General features: G+C 42.0%; 1 protein-coding gene across 2 annotated transcripts in view; it reads right to left on the reverse strand.

Moving 5' to 3' along the window:
* Nucleotides 1–5,144, reverse strand: part of HECTD4 (HECT domain E3 ubiquitin protein ligase 4) — a 2,430,065-nt gene extending 2,424,921 nt beyond the window's left edge. For both annotated transcript variants that reach the window (XM_085634374.1, XM_085634373.1), the window contains exon 1: nt 4,623–5,144. In XM_085634374.1, the coding sequence (XP_085490500.1) occupies nt 4,623–4,769 (147 nt within the window). In that variant the 5' untranslated portion in view covers nt 4,770–5,144. The remainder of the gene's footprint in view (nt 1–4,622) is intronic.
* Nucleotides 5,145–18,573: the final 13,429 nt, after the last annotated feature.

Below are 18,573 nucleotides of genomic sequence, written 5' to 3' on the forward strand. Positions count from 1 at the left end.
CCCCCCGTCTGAGACCAAATCACACTACAGCACGAGAAAAGGCTCCTGAAAGTCTAATATAAAATAAACATCCTGCAAGATATTCTAATGAATCATGTCGTGTGAGACTAGTTCACAAAAGAATAGCTGAAGAAAATTGCAGATTCAACATATGAGTGTCTATCTTTGAAGGATAAGTGGCACCAACTTGCAAATGTTGCCCACAATATGCTCGTTGCATGAGACAGGCAGGCCAAAGCCCTTCAGTAAAAGGCAGAACTAATATGAGAGTGCTCACAACTACAGTAACAGTTCCCAATTGGATGGATGAATGGCATGCAAGGAACTAATACAGGAAGCATCACAGATAAAGCTTCATGCCAGGACTAGGCCAGAAAGAAGCAAGGCATTTATTCTTTTGTACCTTCCTTATTCGTTCTCTCCTTCCCCAACCTGCATTTCTTTTTTTCCCGTTTAATGTTTCAGTGCTTTTGATAGTTTGTAGTATCAGAAAGCCTAATTAACTCATATCAATAGGCGAGTTGGAGAGTGAGTAAGCCGTGTGCATAAAAGGGTGGGCGACTTACTCTGCGAGTAAAGTTGCAAAATAATAACACCAGAAAGACTAGATATGTACTAGTAATCAGTGATGCCATGCTTTGCTTATGCGGAGTACGGACAAATAACAGACTTTTCAGGAACAAAAGGTGTAATCCTTCAAAACTCTGCACTTATAACTGTACCTCACAGCAAGTGCTAATTCCCGTAACTAAAACAGTTTTCCGCCAAAATTACACAGTATCCTACATCTGTATGACATTCCCCGTAGACTATGGTGTAAGTGCCTGTTCGAGGCCACTAGACATTTCTCATTCGGGTGTCCACAAGATTATAATACAAAGGTTTTATACCATTCCAAAAAATTTTACTTCCTTGAACATATCTGAGTCGATGCCAATTTGTTACAGAAATGTAAATATTATATCCGCTTCCACCAAAGAACACATTGTTAGGTGGAAGCAATACAAAAGTACTGTTTGAGATCCTCTCCTATTACTAATTTTGCCCCTTGACTAAACTTCATCAAATTGAACCACACGTGCAATAATTGTTCTTTGGTGGCTAAACCTTTGAGAAAAGTTTTTTGTTTTTTACACTTAGTTATATCGAATCCAAAAAGGTATAAGCTGACAAATATTCATACTATATTGGAGTTAAAGAAGGCAATGGACTATATGCTGCACAGATCTGAGCACAACGCTGGTAACAGTAATGTGTATAGTTTCTACATTGCATACAATCAAATGTATATAGTATAAAAAAACAAAAGACTGCAGATAGATAGATACATAAACAAATAGATATACAGATTAAAGCACACCAAAATGTTACCAGTGGGCAAAGGTCAAGACATTGAGGTCAGCTATACCACAAAAGGTTCTGTGATTAACTGAGAAAGATGTATTCATTTGTTTCTCAAACAAATCTATTTTAAGGGTGTGTATTATAGAGATTGCCCTGAAGTGCAGAGATGGATGGAGGACTGGTGATTAGTTATAAAACGAGTTTGTGGCATCACACACCACAATTTCATGACTCAGTGAGGTTGTCAACCACTTAGATTTTATGTACATACAATTCATGATATCAAGTTTATAAGCACAACCGACGTTGCTGGGTAAGAAATTAAAAGTAGCTACACATAAAGTTAGTGCCCTTCAGAGCAAGCAAGTTTGCAAAGTAGATCATCTGCTAATCTCAAATCTCCCGTTTCGAAAGCGGACTAAAGTCACTATGACACGTATCCTGTCCTACACATACATGTGATAAAGTACTGCTTAGATACATTACTAAGAAATTGCACATCAAGGAGAAAATAACCAGTTAGATTGATTAACCCAAAGGCTGAGTTTTATATGTTAAGAGAACTCTCAAGTGACCTGCAATGTTATTTTAACGTACTGTATGTGATATGTTATTCCTTATGATACATGGCTATACCATTACTCTGTCATAAGCGGACAATAAATATTTTAGGCTCATGCTCTTTCTGAAGAAGGGATATTTAAAGTTGTAGGCATGTTTAACATCTGTGAAATCTGTACTGAACACATTAACATCCCAATTGGTCAATATAAGTTTGTTGAAAACATAATTTAAGCATTTTGATACAAGTCACCATCAAAACAGCTTTTTTGGTTTACAACATAAAGATAGATTCCTATTCTTTAATTGTTAACTTCTGCCATCCAATAAATATACATTCTTCTATGTCTCCTTAAAAGACAGTAACAGCATTGTCAAGGAAAGAAAAATAGAAACGCTATGTAAAGTTTCTCCTGCTAATAATTGTTTGAGTGCAAGTTGGAGCGGATGGTTTGCTCTGGAAGCCGCTTTTTCCAGTACCTTCTGGTGTTGGCAGCAGGTATGTTAACGTCACAAATGAACGTTAATAAATGATTACATGAAATGCGCAGAATCACAACTAGATTGTGATAAGAAATTTAGAGACAGGGTTTTTATACTAGGATTACAGGCTTCTCTGTATAGTATATTTATACGTACTGACAAGAATAAAGGCACCTCAGTACAGGCTTTTATTGTGAAAAACTGCTTCAATAAATCAGCTGCAATAAATCCTTTGTTTTTTGCTGTTTGAAACAATACAGAGCGAAGAACATGTGCACCAGTAGTTAGAGTAATATCACAAGTATTTCACTGGACAGTGACAGAAAGGTCAAGTACGGAACATGGATGATTATGTCGTGAACGATTTATTACCTCCACTCAAATATAAATGTAAAAAAACGTTATTTTTTTCATAATTCGCTGTGAGTAGTTCGATGGCAGAAGCACACCTAGTGGGTACTATCAACGTATGGTGTGCTGAAAAGTTATAAAGATCATTTGGAGGAAGCAAGTCTGTGCCAAGTGTAAACTAAGCAAGAAAGAATTCGCTATGTTTCTTCCCTCATTGGGTGAGAGACATCAACTCTGTATTTTATGAGGAAAATATTTCCTAATCACCTGTGGCAAATCGAAAAGAGAAATCGCAATTACAGCTAAAAGGTCAAAAACTAAATATAAAACTGCAACAAAAATGAATGTGGTCAGGTGTCAGTTTGAGTTAAAAATGTGCAAGTTTGCTGTGACCCATGTGATAAAACAGCTCTCTATTAGTGACAATATGAACGTCATTTGGCCTAAGCTACCTTAAAGTAAATTAGTAATGGGTTAAGAACACATTATAGACATTTCCTGTTGTTCAATGGAGTGTCTACAAAGACAACATGAGCTCTGCCTGGCCAAGGCTACATCTCTGTATAGCTAATAACAAGTTTTGCGCCCACCCCACTTCACGAAGATCTCTGTATGTAGCCTGTTGTTAGGGCTGAACTAACTCAGACCAGTCACCATTCCTTGAGGCATCACTGGGGCGGCCCTGACAGGGAGAAAACATGATACGTTGGAGCCTGAGTGAAAAAAGATGGGGAGGGAACGGAGCCTGTTTATACACGCCAACAGCAGCGGAGGAGAATGCTGATCATGAACAGCAGGCAGCGCAGCTGATGAGGATGCTGCCGAGCATGTGTAGCAGAGATGGGGGGATTCGGCGGCTGTGCTTGGAAACACGAGGGCATATACAGAGATGCGATAGAGAGCATGCCACACCCCAGACTCGACAGGAGAGTAGGGCAAGATGTTGGAGACTAAAAGGGACAGGAAGGGCATCGAGAAAGGCGATGCTGACACCTACTGAGTCTTCTCTCTGGGAGTGACTGAGGTCGGAAAGGGAAAGCGCATGACTGTGTACGCAACGGGAAGAAATATGCAGGGCATTGCAAGCCTTGCCCAGAAGGTACAGGGTGCACGGTAGAAAGCGAATGTGTGCATAATCAGAGGCACAGTGAGAGGCTTTACATCAAGAACAGGAGAGGCTGCAGCATAATGATGGGGTTTGTAGATACGGGGCAGTGAAAGGCTAATCCTCGCATGCATCTTCAGGAGAGCATGGAAAATTAGTACAGACACAGGAGCCCTTCCCAGGTGTCAGGAGAGAACGCTGAAGACGAGTGCTTACAAGGCCCTGTCCCTACCCTTTTCATGAGGTATCAAGGATTATATGGGAGATTCAATGTTTAAGAGTGGACTTAACTACAAGGATACCAAGATTTCTATTTCAGAGAAGGTGAGAAGAGGACATGGCTTGCGCTTAAAGGGACACGTAAAAAGGCAGAGTAGGACAGATGTTTTAAAATCCTCCGTAGTGGAGATAGTTCGGCACCCACCAAGGAATAATGAATGGCCAGGTACGTGTATGCCATCCACTGGAGCGAGCATTGCCGCAGGAAGTCAATACATGTGCTTCATGAATACCCTGGCTGCCAGAATGCGAAGGTGTAGGCAATTTCTACCTTCAGGTGTAGAAAAGGGTTATTCTTCCCCCATAAATGGGCACATAACCCAGGTCTGGTGTCAGGCTCTCCGCCGCCAAGGCCCCATTTATGTACAAAGGCTACGTTCTCTGCATCAGACCACATTACTTCCCAGGTATGAGCCATGCTCTCACCCCGCCCTCTTGTACGCACAGTGGACCGGTATCAGCAGGGAGTGGGTAGTCCCCTGCCCGGGCACAGACTCACCTCCAGCTCTGTGTCGCCAGACTCGGACACCCCGATCTCGCTGGGGAGTTCGGCTAGGTCGGTGACCCGGATAAGCCCGTCATGCAGGAATATGGTCTCCTCCTTCACCGACAGCCACTGAGCAGAGTCGGCGGTAGCCGAGCCCATTGCTGCGGGCGGTGGCTGTCCAGGCCCACACGGCAACACAAGTAGCCACAGCTAACACCCTGCGTGAAAGAACGATCGGCTGGCTGACCCTTCTCCCATGGTCAGCGAGCGGCAGCCCCGAGGGAGGCGGAATAGAGCCCAGCAGCCCGGGCGAGGAGGAAGGGAGTCCCGCAGCCCCGGCGCAGCTCGTCTTGTCCCAGCCTCTCACACAGCTCTGTTGAATGGAGAAAGGCAGCAGTGAAGTTCGGTCCTCCTCTGCGGCTATGACAGCAACGCCTGCCACTGTCTGTGACTCAAACCAGCCCAGGCAGACTCCGGTGGCTTCTCCAACTGTCAGAAGGACGCCATGTTGGTAGGGAGGCGTTCCCGTCATGCACTGCGCTAACAATAAACCCACAACAAAAGCTGCTCACTGGTGCGGGCTGCTAATGACAGGGCAGGGCCTGCGAAGAGCACCCTACCGCCACCTGACAGTTTGACGGGCCATAATCCAAGGGGCGCCCTGTGACACTATCCATCTCTGGCTGGTGACACGTCAGAGCCTACAGGCGCACCTTGCGAAGAGCTGCCGCCCTTTGATCGTTAGTGCCTACCTGAAAGCCCGAAAAAAGGCATGGGAGGATGAGAGCGAGAAGATATTGACTAAAAGGAAGGAGAGAGCCTGCATGCTCACTTTGAGAGGAGTCGAGTCTCTATGACACGCACAAAAAAAGAGGATGACTCCATAGAAGAAGTCTATCAGGGTTGGATTGGGATTAAAAAAAGGCCCGGCACGCAAAAAAATAAAGAGGCCCACATTTGCATATTGCCTTTTGCAAAACACTGCTTCAGCGACATTTTATTTTAAAAAAGGGGCGCGGGTAAAAAAAATGCACGATTAGTTTACACTGGTAAATCACACCTGAAAACAATTGAGGTCACTTCTGCTCATGTCCCCTGCCCCCGCTCAATATGCATACATTAAGGCACAGCTTGAGAAAGGGAGTGACACCTCTACCCTTTGATAAGAGGGGGATAATGGACGCTCATCTGCTACCAGGAAGGCCACTCAGGTACTCACTGGGTGGCTGGCAGTATCTGAACAATTTATTACAGTAATATGTTAAGGATTATATTCAAACCAAATCAGAATCCACCTAAATACAGTCAGCCTTTTATCAATTATAATAAAAGAAAAAATATATTATTCAAAGTAAACAATCAAGAACGTAAGCACCCAAACCGTTAGGGAGTAAACCAAGCCGCACAGTTGCTGTCTTACAAGCACTTTACAGTTTGTTTGCTGTATGTACCAAGATGGCTGCCCAAGCACTTCAGTATCTGTGCACCTTGGTTCGCTTCCTGAAAGTTTAGAGCCTTACGTTCTCAATTGTTTGCTTTGATTAATATTTTAACTGTGGATAAAGCAAGAATTTCTGTGTGGAATCTATATAAAGGTCATCAGAATTTATATATAATCCGAACTTTTTTGTACTCTTTTCACCATTGGATACCTTTAGCTTGCCTACAATATTATTATAAAAGGGATAAAGTACCCCTCTGGCGTACATTATAAGATTATTGCAAGTCACTGAGGTGTTCCATTACCATATAGAGGACCAAGGCCAAAGACTGATTTCCTTTAAAAGGTTATGGACCCCTGAGATGACTTGCAATATCCTTATCATGTATATGCTGCAGCGGAAACGGGGATTAAAAGTCCCATTTACCAGCCGCAGGGCTAACCCCTGAGACTCACTTCTGAAGCAATGGATCTTTGCCATTGTTATAGAGAAGATCAGGAGCTCTGCATCATATAAATTATAATCACATTCACAAATCTATTTTTCAGTCAATAGTGAGAGTTTAGTATGAGTTAAAGGGTTTTATTAATTTAAATCTTTTAGTAAATCATCTTTATTAGATCACAAGTTAATTAATATTAATCTTGATATGAAAAAAATCAATATTAGTTAATCAGCTCATATAATATGCTTTAATGTGTGTTCCATAAAGGAAAGAATCCCTATTCTAAGAATCAGGAGAAATTGAAGTCAGTTAGAATCCATAAAGAGTTCTTGTTCAAAGTGAGAGAAAGGCATAAAGCTTTAGCGTTAAAGTCAGCTCAATAGATCAAAAATATATCAAAGCAGAACTTCCCATAAAGAGATGTTCAAGAAACTCAGTAATATGTCTCATAGCAATGTGACATAAAGTCTGAGTCTGGGTAAATGGGTCTGGACAAGTGTCCGGAAAAGAATGTGGAAGAGTATGGTAACCTACACCTAGTAACATGCACTAATATAGACAATGTCTTCTTCCTCCTCCAGTCAGCCCAGCAGCGTTCAATGTTTTCATGGTAACAGGTTCCCTCCTTGTCTTCTCACCAGAATACAATAGTCCACAGACAGCAATGTTAGCTTTGCAATTAAGTTGTATCAACTCTAACTTCGTGTGGGTCATTCTCCCATTCAGGTCTATTTTCCCACATTCAAACTACATTTTAATCTTCTAATATAACAAGTTTGTTAACAATGGTCTGTGTAGTCAGTCAGTCAGTCAAAATTCTTTTATTCGATAAATTAATATCATAAAAGACACATACAATCCTAACAAACACGATTAAAAAACATTGAATAAAACACACAATTCATGCCATAAATACCTATCATAATATGACCTATTTCATATTCAAATATAAATAATGTAAAAACTACAGATATAAAAATTGTACGTAAAATGTTAAAAATGATCTAATTTAAAACCTGCAATGGGAAAACAAGTTTTTTCCTAATACGCATAGCAGCGACCAAGAAGCTTGCGACGAGAAACATAACTCGTGGGGTACTTAATTGCTGTAAATATACGAGTGCTGGCCTAACCTGTCTAAAACCCAGCTCCCTCAATATCGGCAGCAAAAACTTCCTCCTGCAATCCTTGTAAAAGCTACAGAACATTAAAAAATGTAGAGTATCCTGTCTCGAACAATTATCACATTTGCAGGGTTCTGCACGATCCACAGTGCACCAGGTTTTAAAAAAGCCCAGAGAAAAGTGCACCAAGTTAAACCTAAATCTGATTAGGAGGAACCGATGGTATGAGGCATTCACAACAATCAGATAAGGTTCAGGACCAGGGGAACTGATCAGGGCATAATTAGCTCTGACAGTTGGCTTTGTCATTTCTAGCTCCTCACGTTCTAAGGAAAATAAGGTCTCAAGGGCAGTTTTGGTCATTGCAAGATCCTTCTTCGTGATAGTTTCTGGCGATCGGAAGAGGGCTTCGCGACCTATCTTTTGGAACCCAGATTTTATGTATGCCAACCATGATATTTTATTTACATTGTCCAGTTTTAAGCAATTATTTAATATTACATGGTTTAAAGTAATTTCTTTGTTCAGCCAAATCTTGAGCCAATAAAGGAGAGGAGCGATTCTAATCAGGTCTGTCACAAAACCAATCCCCACTTCCGTGTGTAAAGAGAAGGTTGGAGTGGACTGTGGAACAGAAAGGGTGTCTCGGAGGAACTTATTTTCAATAAGCTGTATTTTATTATGGTTGGTGTAGCCCCATATCTGACAACCATACGTTGCGACAGCTAAACATTTTGCCTCGTAAACTTTTAGTAGGGCTACAACTGGTCTAGCCCCTAACCTTTTAACAAAGCCTCTAACTCCCGAAACTGTCCTAGCAAATGCCACACTCCGGCTATTGATTTGTGGATTCCAGGTGCCCTTTTCATCAAAAACAACCCCTAAATAGGGGAATGTTGAGACCCTGTTTACCACATCCCCACAACAAAAGAAAGTTTTGACCCTGGATTTCTGCCTTCCCTTCCCCGCAATCAGGACCTGAGATTTTTTCGCATTTATTTTAAGGTCCAGTTTTTGCATAAAATCTCCGAAGGCATCCAGCAACTTTTGCAACCCTACTCCAGTGCGAGCCAGAAGCACTGCGTCATCCGCATAAAGGAGAACCGGAACAACCTGGTCTCCTATACGCGGAATGTCTAAAGATATCTCTCCCAATTGGGAATCGAGAGCGTTTATATATAGGGTAAACAGCAAGGGGGCCAGGATACAACCCTGTCTGACACCTCTGTCTGACCTAAAGTGCCTCGTGCATCGCCCATTTGAGTTAACTCTAATTTTGGCTGATAAATCCGAGTGAAGATCGGCCAAAAAATATACAAGGGAAGGTTGGAGGCCCATGTTCAATAGAATATTCCAAAGTTTAGATCTATTAACAAGATCGAACGCAGAGGAAAGATCCATAAAACCCATGTACAGAAACCCCTCCTTGGCCTCTGTATATTTATTTATTAAAAGGTGCAAGTTTAAGCACTGGTCAATGGTGCTCCGTTTGGGTCTAAAACCATATTGTGCATCCGACAGGATCCCACTCCCCTTCAACCATTCACTTAATCTGTTCAAGACCACTCTACCTAGTATTTTGACAGATGAATCTATCAAGGAGATTGGTCTGTAACAGGAGGGGTCCTGTCGGTCTCCTTTTTTAAAAATTGGAATAATGATTGAGGTTGCCCAGGTAGCAGGAAAACTATTATTATCTAGCCCAGTCCTGTTAAATACATTGGTTAAAATGTTTGCCCAAATATGTGGATCAGCTCTAAACAGATCCGCAGGGACCCCATCAGGTCCCGGGGCCTTGTTTTGCGACATTTCTTCTATGGCCCTTTCTACTTCTGGAACCTGAAAATCCAGGGAAAAAGAATTGCTTTGTGGCAATCTTGATGAAGCATGATTACCATCTACAGGCAGGCTGTATATTTTTTCGAAATGGGTTAGCCATGCCTCGTCAGGAATATTACAATCAAATTCGTGATTTTTATCATCATTAGAGAACAGGGGCTGATTTATAGTTGCCCAAAATTTCCCACTATCTTTCAGGGTATCAGTGGACAGAAGATTTGTCCAAGCTTCCTCCCTTAGTTCCTGTTTTCTTTGGGCTAAGGCCTGTTTATATACTAGCCTTTTAGAAACTACGAGATCCCTATCTCTAGGGATTTTTTTCAAGGCTTTAAGAAGGCCAGCGTGGGATTGAGAACATTTTTTGTTAAACCATCTTTTTTCCAACTGAGGTTTTTGCTTACCTTTTAACAATAGATTCTGGTTTATTTGTTTACAAATAATGTTAAAGGCATTTATAACCTCTGGGCCTTGAGACTGAGGATCTAGGCAAATATTAAACTCCGTTTCGGTTTGAGACCGAACTTCGGACAAAAAAGTAGTTGGGACCACTTTAGTCCACCGGAGTTTCCTACCCTGATCAGTTAGGGCAACTTCTTTCGCCAAGTTTTGTGACGGATGCCTAAACGCTAATGTTCGGCCACCCGGGATTATCTCCAGAATCACCGGGTTGTGATCACTAAAAATAGAAACCTCTGTAAAATAACGTACAACTTGGACTAACATTAAAGAACTCAAAAAAAAAATATAATCGATGATTGTACCTTTGTCTTTCCCTTTAAAGGTTGGGATCCTATTTTCTCCCTCCCCACAAGCTGATTCATAAAGATTCCATTCTGCGAGGAGATATTCTAATTTTTCCCCCTGTTTAGAATGTTCAAAATGTGGGGCGGCCGAGAAATGTGGATCCTCATGGTCATCACCTCGACACAATTTATCGCAAGGGTGAATATTTAAATCCCCCATCAGAAAGATCTCAAAGGAATTCGACCTTGAACTATAAGATAAAAGAAATTGCTCTAAAAGGTCCAAATTATTGTCGGCATCCATTGAGTTATATAGATTAATAAATAAAACTTTATTTACATCGGGAGCCGAAAGTTCCACAATTAAACAGTTTAGACAACCTGCATCAAGCTGCCTAAGTGAGCCCTTTATCTCAAGGGAGATCAACGTGATCAAGCCACCCTTTGCTCTCCCTGCTGCACTTTGTTTGGCTGGAATGTGAAAATGGCAATAGCCATCCATAGAAAAATTATTTTGTGTGTCCCAAGTCTCTTGTAGGGATATTATGTGGAATGAGCATAGGAATTCCTGCCAATTTGAGTCGTTCATTTTAGCCCTAATACCCGCCACGTTCCAACTCATAATCTTACAAGGAGGGACTTAAGGGCTTTCCGGGTATTTTATCTCCCTAATGTCATGTTCCAAGAATTTAAAAGTCTCCTGAGCTGATGCCACCGAAATGGCAGAAGGGGCAGGCACTGGGTTAGGTGAAAGAGAAGGGTCAAGATGTTCCTGTGAGTATAAAAGAGGAACGGCGAAACTTACACCAGTATTACACTCCTCTATCAAGGATGGAACAACCAATGTAGGACAATCACCTCCAAACTCTATTGGACCACCCGGCAATTGGGCATCGGGATTTATTCTCCTTGTAACGGCTCTATCCTGATCTATTATGTCAGTAAGGTCAAGAGCTGTATTGTTAAGGTTCAGTCAATCCACACCTTCCGTATCATTAAGGGGACCAAAACGGTTATGCAATGGGAGGTTAAAATCTGAAATAGGTGGTCTAGGATTACCCCTGTTTACCCTTACCCATTGTGCTGGCCGAGTGAAATAGATAGACGGATAAAAATACCGTAAATCAAGGGTGAGGATGCCTACGGGATTTTGGGTATTAGGATGGTAACAAATGTGCCTAACTACCATAGGATCTCTAAAGTTTATAATGATGCAATCGCCCTCTACATCCTTAATTTTGGTACCCAGCCAACTCACCCTTCGCACAAACAAAATTTCGGCTTGCATGTTGGATGGGAGAGACCTGTTTCCATAAAGCCAATATATGACCTTGTTTTTTAATTCTCTAAAGGATTCTGTCTTGTCATGTGAAATCTTAGGGACGCCCGCCAGAATAACCGTGTAAGGAAGTGACTCTGGAGGTAGATTTAAACATGGTAGTATAGAGATCGGGCCAGTATTCAACGGGGCAGGGGTAGCACTAGCAAGCTGATCTTTATTTAAGTCTACGTTTACTGGTTTGGTTTTACTTGTTCTATTTACAGTATTAGAACATTCTTTATCAGGTACATCTGCAGAAGCAGTTTCCGTCGCCATGGGTGCAGAATCTGAACCACAATGAGGATTTTTAGTATGCAAAATTGACACGCTAATAATCTCTGGGGTATCCTTGTGTGGTAACACATTCTTGACCGGGAATAAACACCCATGGCCTGCCTGAAGTTCTAAAGCTTTTTTCATCACAGCCGTATTTGCCGACAATAAGTTTTCAAGGTTCTCTACTTTAGCGCTCAATTGTTTTACTCTCTCTAAGATGGGAGCCAACAATGATCTTAATAAATGTTCAAATGTGTCCATATTACCAGTAATAGATGGGTTCACACGTGGCTTGCCGGATGTAGTTTTAGTGGCTGTGGAACTAGAGATATCTAAAAGTGAATTACAGTCTGATTGGATATTAGTATTATTTGTAGATATCTGATTTTTTGCCACTTTAGCTCGTTTACCCTTGCTCACCCCGCCTGCACGTTTCCTTTTACAGGATTTGGGCAAACTCATATGCCCTTTACCCTTGACTTTATCAGTTTCTGATGGTATCTCTGGGTTAGGGAATAAAGGAATAGTGTTATAAACTCCCAAACAAGAACTGTTTTCCAAGATAGAAATGCTGTCTGTGCTGCGGATGCTGTTTGGGCTTATGTTCGTTTCGTCTGAGCCAGGAGCCTCAATACTGGGTGCCACATTTTGGACCATGTCAGTAGCCACGTGAACAGATGACTCTGCCAACCTTATGTTCCCCAGAGAGGATCTCTTAGCTGTTAGCTCTACGGACAGTCTCTTCTCTGCAAGAATAATCTCATGTTCGAGGACACGAGTAGCTCTGGAAATAAAGTCATCCAAAGAGCGTGATATTGATCCCCCTGAACAGTCTTGGCCGCGTTTCCGACCAGATCTTAGAGAGGTTGCCATGATTCTAGTATGTAATAAAAGATCCAGGAGCAAGCAGGAACAGTACTTTCTGCCTTGAGACAAAGGGGAGCCAATAGATCAAAATGTTACTATTCTCGGCAAAAATCGTTGCAGGGATAGCAGCCAGTACCTGAGACAGGTAACAAAGACAGACAAAGAGATATGGCCCGGCCCGGCCTCCGTCGGCCTCGGACGGCCCGCCCTCTGCCCGGGCTCAGCCCGGCGCCGCCCGCGCGCGTCCCGCGACGCCGAGGGCGCGCTCCAATTTGTAGCGCCTCCAGGCGCGTCCAGTGGGCGTGCGGTTCCGCCCTGCCCCACCAAGTGCTGCTGGGAATTGTAGTCCCCCTCCTTGCTGGTTCCGCGGGCGTTGCAAGCGCGGCGGCGGGAGGGAGACCAGTGCGCAGGCGGGCAGGCAGGCTGCAGACAATGTTCCCGAAGTCGCAGGGCAGGAGACCTCAGCTCACGACCTCAGCTCACGACTGACCAGGTACGACACCCCCCGGTCTGTGTAGAAGTTGAAACATCAATATAACGAAAAGAAAAACATTTAGCACAATAACCCTTCATTAGTCTTTAAAAATGCTGCAACTTCATATATGAACTCATCATTACCCCATCAAATGACCAATTTCTAATCATTTGTTAACTGTGATCTTTGTGTAAGGAGAAATATGCTGTAAAAATAAAAACATTTTTGCAACTATTATCAATTAAGAAAAACATGTTCATGGAAAGGTCAAGAAATAAACATTTTATGCCCTTCTAGCGTTTCTAGTTAGGTCAGCTTGTTAGACAATGTTGCTTAAGCCATTTGAGGCCTAGTACAAGTAAATAGGATTGCCTACTACATTTTGAATGCATTTAAACTCATTATTGTTTATTAAAGCTTACACGTTAAATCTACATATTTATTATAAACTATATCATTTTCTTATTATTTCTATAAATGCACCTACATACACCAGAGGGTACTTTATGCCATATAATACTTGGTCACAACATCATCTTTCCCACAAGCTACTTTTAAAACCCCTCTTGCATAGCATTTTCATATGAAAGAGTGAACATGTTTGCTACCATGATGAATAAAAATAAATCCTCTAGTGCAAAATGAAACACGTCAAAACCCTGTTAGATATTTGTTGCAAACAGATATTAGAAACAGTTTAATACAAGTCAGTTTGAAATAAAAAATAAATAAGATGCAGTAGTTCGGAATGTGTAGAAACATGCAGAAATATTGTAGCTTTTCTCTATCTAAGGAGTGCAGAAAATGAAAATATTCTCTCTGCTTGTCATTGTACACATTTAAAATAGAGCAGAAGAAAAAACAACAACGTTCCATTTGTTGCTTTAACCAGCTGCTTCATTTATGCTCCTTGACCTGTCCTGCCTTTCACCTCGGATGCTGGCTCTAGCAGCAGGCATTGTGATGCCAGAACTCGACTGTAATAACCTTTATAATAGTCGAAATCTTTTCTTTATAATCGGTGACGTGGTGTGTGACAAGTTGCCAATTGTAAAGAATGTGGACACTTTATACTGGGATTACAGAATCCCATGTATTATAAGATGCTTAGAAAACACCGCCTGACTTTGAAATTCTGTATTTCCCGGTGTGCACATCACACCTGTTCAACTAACATGTTGAACATGTTGGGTTCTGATGATTGTCCTGAAAAACTATTTGTATGGGACCGAAATGTTAACTTAAGCTATAAAGAGACCACTACTTCCAAAAATAAAAAAACTCATGTCTTTCCCTGTGGACTGATCCTTATAGAACCCTACTCGGGCCTATCATGCATTCTTGAGCACTACCTATCACTAGCCAATGACTGGGCTGAGACTGTAACACCTTGGGAGGAATTATCATCTCTCATCCGCAATACCTGCAACCATCTATAGCTGTACATGCAGAAGAGAATCCATTAGAAACGTAAAAAATATATTTTTATTGTTATTTTAGTTTTTGCGAACAAATACAAAATAATTCAGCCATAAGCTTACTGTTTTGCCATAGTGAAGCATGTCCCTAAAGTACAATCAACTTCACATACTCACATAAGAGCAGTTGTTATTGTGTAAACACTTGTCAGAAACTCCAAGAGCACCTCTCAGGGAGCAGCATAAGAGAGGCAGCACCCGCCTGCAGAGCCAAGAGGAGCACTGTTGAAAATGTGCCATTTCTGCACAGTCACCCCAGATGTTTGCCTTCGGTACCTGAACCCGTTTTTGTTGGCCATAAGCCCCTGCACACTTTACTCCTGCCAACCAGTGGTAAAGTGCTTGTACTCTCCATTTAAACAAGGTAAAATTGGGATACACCTATGGCACATTTAATTTACATATAATTACCAAGTATATGGTAGTACATGTACCTAGAACTTGTAAATTAAAGGCTATATGTGGGCCGTAGCGCTTATTGTGGCACCCACTAAAGTAGAACTGTAAAACATGTCACCAGTCCAGCCATTACAGCCTGTGTGTGCAGTTTTAAACTACCACATTCACCTGGCAAAAGAAACCTTTTGCCAGGCCTAAACCTTCCCTTTTAGTACTTAAGTCACCCCCAAAGGTAGACCCTAGATGCTCAGAGGGCAGGGTGCATGGTATTTGAAAAGTAGGACATGTATATTTAAAGTTTTACATGTCTTCTCAGTGAAAAACCTATAAAGTAATATATCACTGTGGCATAGCTGGCCCTCCCATAGTAAAACACTGGGTTACTTTATAACAATTTGTAATGCTTAGCTTCAGTTTGAGGGCAGCTAGAACCATGATTTAAGGACTAATTTTAATAGTAATTTAAAATCCAGATTAATGTTCAAGTCAGGTTTTATATTACTATGCTAATAATGCACTTTTAGAAAGTTGTAATTTCTATGCCTAAGCCACGTGTGCCTTTCAGCCAGTGCCCAATGTCATCTGACTGTTGACAGGTGTCCTGTGGTGGTATAAATATATATATTGCTTCCAGACAGTGAACAAAAGTATTGGATGTGAAGAGATGTTTTTCTTCCTGAGCTGAATGCCTTGAAGGGTTGTGCCCAGTCCCTTCCTTAGCTTTAAAGGGTGCCTACCCTGTCACTGGCAAATGTAGCTCACACCCACCTAGGTCTGCCTCCTTTTGTCTTCCTAGCCAATTTGGCTACTTGGCTACATGCCTAGTGGGAAGGGTTAGTTGCCCCAGAACTGGTTTGAAGTAACCACAAGGGAGGGTTTGCCCGTTATCATAGCCCAGGTGTCTCCAACCAGTCGATCGCGAGCTACCAGTAGCTCAAGGACACATTCAAAGTAGCTCCCAGCCTTTAGTTAATTTTTAAATAAGCACAAGGTCACATTTTCCTTTTAAAGTTAAGGGAAGGCTGTGTTAATTTTACATTATTATCGTCAGGTTTCAGATAGCAGAGCCTGATAATAAGCGGTATCCAGTCAGATTTATTACTCAGGGGCACAGAGGTGATGAACTGTAGCACTGAGGTATTTAATTATTATATAAAAGTTCTTGTCAAGTCAACATTGTAGCATGAGAACGAAATGATGTTTCTGAATGCTTTTAAATGGTAGAAAACTAAAATGAAATGTTACCCTAATGATTACTTCTTCATATTATTTTTCTCCCATTTACACATGCAATTAAAAGTTATAGAACATGCCCTACAGCAGGCTGGTATTCACAAAAGCTGAGGGAACTAAAAAGAAGCTGTCAAAAACAGGAACAAATCTGGTGGTGTAGTTACGCCCCAGGAGAGAAGACTAAGTACTAGCGTCTCATCCCAGATTCCAAATTAGAGATTAAAGATGAAAATAATTTTTTTTACTGAAAAAATCAATTTGGCTAGCAATTACTCCAGGCAGCTTTCTAGAACTGTCCAGCTGCCTTCATGCCCCCCTAATGCTAACACCTTACCAACACAAAATCTATGCAACAGTCTAGCCAAATTCTTCAAAAACAAAGTTGAGGTGGTCTATGGGGACTTTGAGGTAGGCCAAAGCGATAATGCTGCATTCTCAGAAATTACCTCCATTGATGACAGCCACCCAGGTAGGCCAAAGCAATAACGCTGCATCCTCTAAAATTAACTCCATGGATGACAGCCAGCCAAGTTTCTGTGATTTCCCACAGCTTACAACTGAAAAGTTGATGGAGTTGATAAAGATGACAAAGTCGAGGGCTCCAACAGATCCCTGTCCCGCGAAACTCTTTCAGGAATAAAGGGGTACCTTAGCATCGCTCCTTACTGCATAACAGAATAACATCATAAATGCTGGGAGCTTTCCCTTAGATTGGAAAAAAGCATAAATCCTTCCTTTGCTCAAAAAGCCATACCTAAATTCAAGTGAAGAAAATAATTACCGCCCCATCTCTAGACTCCCAGTAGCAGCAAAGTTCTTGACATACCTGAACTCAGCTCTTTCAGAATTTCTTGAGCAGAGTGATATTCCTAATGGAGCACAATTTGGATTTAGGAAATCACACAGTACAGAATCCACACTGGTGCTGGCTACAGAGAAGATCCTTGTTATTATGGACAACGATGGAAAGGCTACAGTGGTCCTTTTAGGCCTATCCGCAGCCTTTGACACAGTGAGCCATACTATGCTAAAATAGCGCCTAGTGGAGATTGGGATTGGAGGCACAGCCCTTAACCTCCTAGTGTCTTTTCTATGTGATAGAGTACAGTCAGACTACTTCGGAGACTTTATCTCCAGTTCCTTCTCCCCTGCCTTCTGGAGTTCCACAGGGTTGTTTGTTGAGCCCCACGCTGTTCAAAATTTAAGTGGCACCTCTTGCTAAACTGATTAGATCTTTTGGCTTTATTACAATATCCTACACGGAAGACACACAAATAGTTGTGTCTATTACCAGCAATGTAGAGGAGGTAAATCCCTGATTTAATAACTTCATGAGAGCAGGATGAACAACCAATGTCTTAAGCTAAACTCGAATAAGACAGAGGTTCTCCTCTTTGGGTGTGACCTATCATTCTGGAATGTCTCTTGGTGGCTGTCTACAATGGGCCCTTTACAGGGCCTGACTGGCCGTAGTGGGCACCGGGTGTTTTCCTGGTGGGCAGGAAGGGTGGGGGCTGGTTTTGGACCAGTAGGGGTCGGTTTTGGTACAGGGGGCCGGTTTTGCAGCAGAGCTGAAATATCGGCCCCCTGTACCAAAATCAGCAGCAGTATTTCCCACCTGCACAACCCCCAACCTTTTCTCCGCCCCCTTCAGACTTAATTGCCAGGGCCGGTTTGCGTTCCCAGTCCGGCCCTGGCCCTTTACCTAAACCCGTAACCAAAGTGAAAAATGTAGGTGTAGTTTTTGACTCTAAAGTTACGTTTGCTGACTAGACAAATCAGCTTATTTCCTCCTGTTTTTACCTTTTAGAGATATTGAAAGAACCCTACATCTCATCTGATCTTAAGACAACAGTTGTCTCTTTAGTGTTGAGGCTGGATAACTGCAATGCCTTATAATTGGGCATGCAGCAAGGCTTACTAAAGAAACACCAGAGGCTGCAGTTTGCAGCAGTCCAGCTTCTGAAAAGCATCAGAAAATACGAATCAGCCTCCAAGGGGTTGGAGGAGCTACACTGGCACCCAATACAAAAACAGAGTGGCTTTTAAAGCACTCTGGGCCACATGTAGGACCATCTTTTGCGCTTGTGAACGAGAAATCGGCCGGTTTGCGACCGCAAAATAGGTCTGCCCTATTTACAAACCCTATTTTGTGAGTCTGTAACATATTACAGACTCACAAAATAGGGTTTGCGACTCACTATTAGGAAGGGGCATGCCAAGGGCTTCCCTTCCTAATAGCGACTTGCACTTCAATGTAAGATTGTTTTACGGCCGCAAAACACTCGCAGTTTACCACCCATTTCAAATGGGTGGTAACC

This window comes from Triturus cristatus, chromosome 11 (genome assembly GCF_964204655.1).
Source record: "Triturus cristatus chromosome 11, aTriCri1.1, whole genome shotgun sequence".
Classification (NCBI taxonomy): Eukaryota; Metazoa; Chordata; class Amphibia; order Caudata; family Salamandridae; genus Triturus; species Triturus cristatus.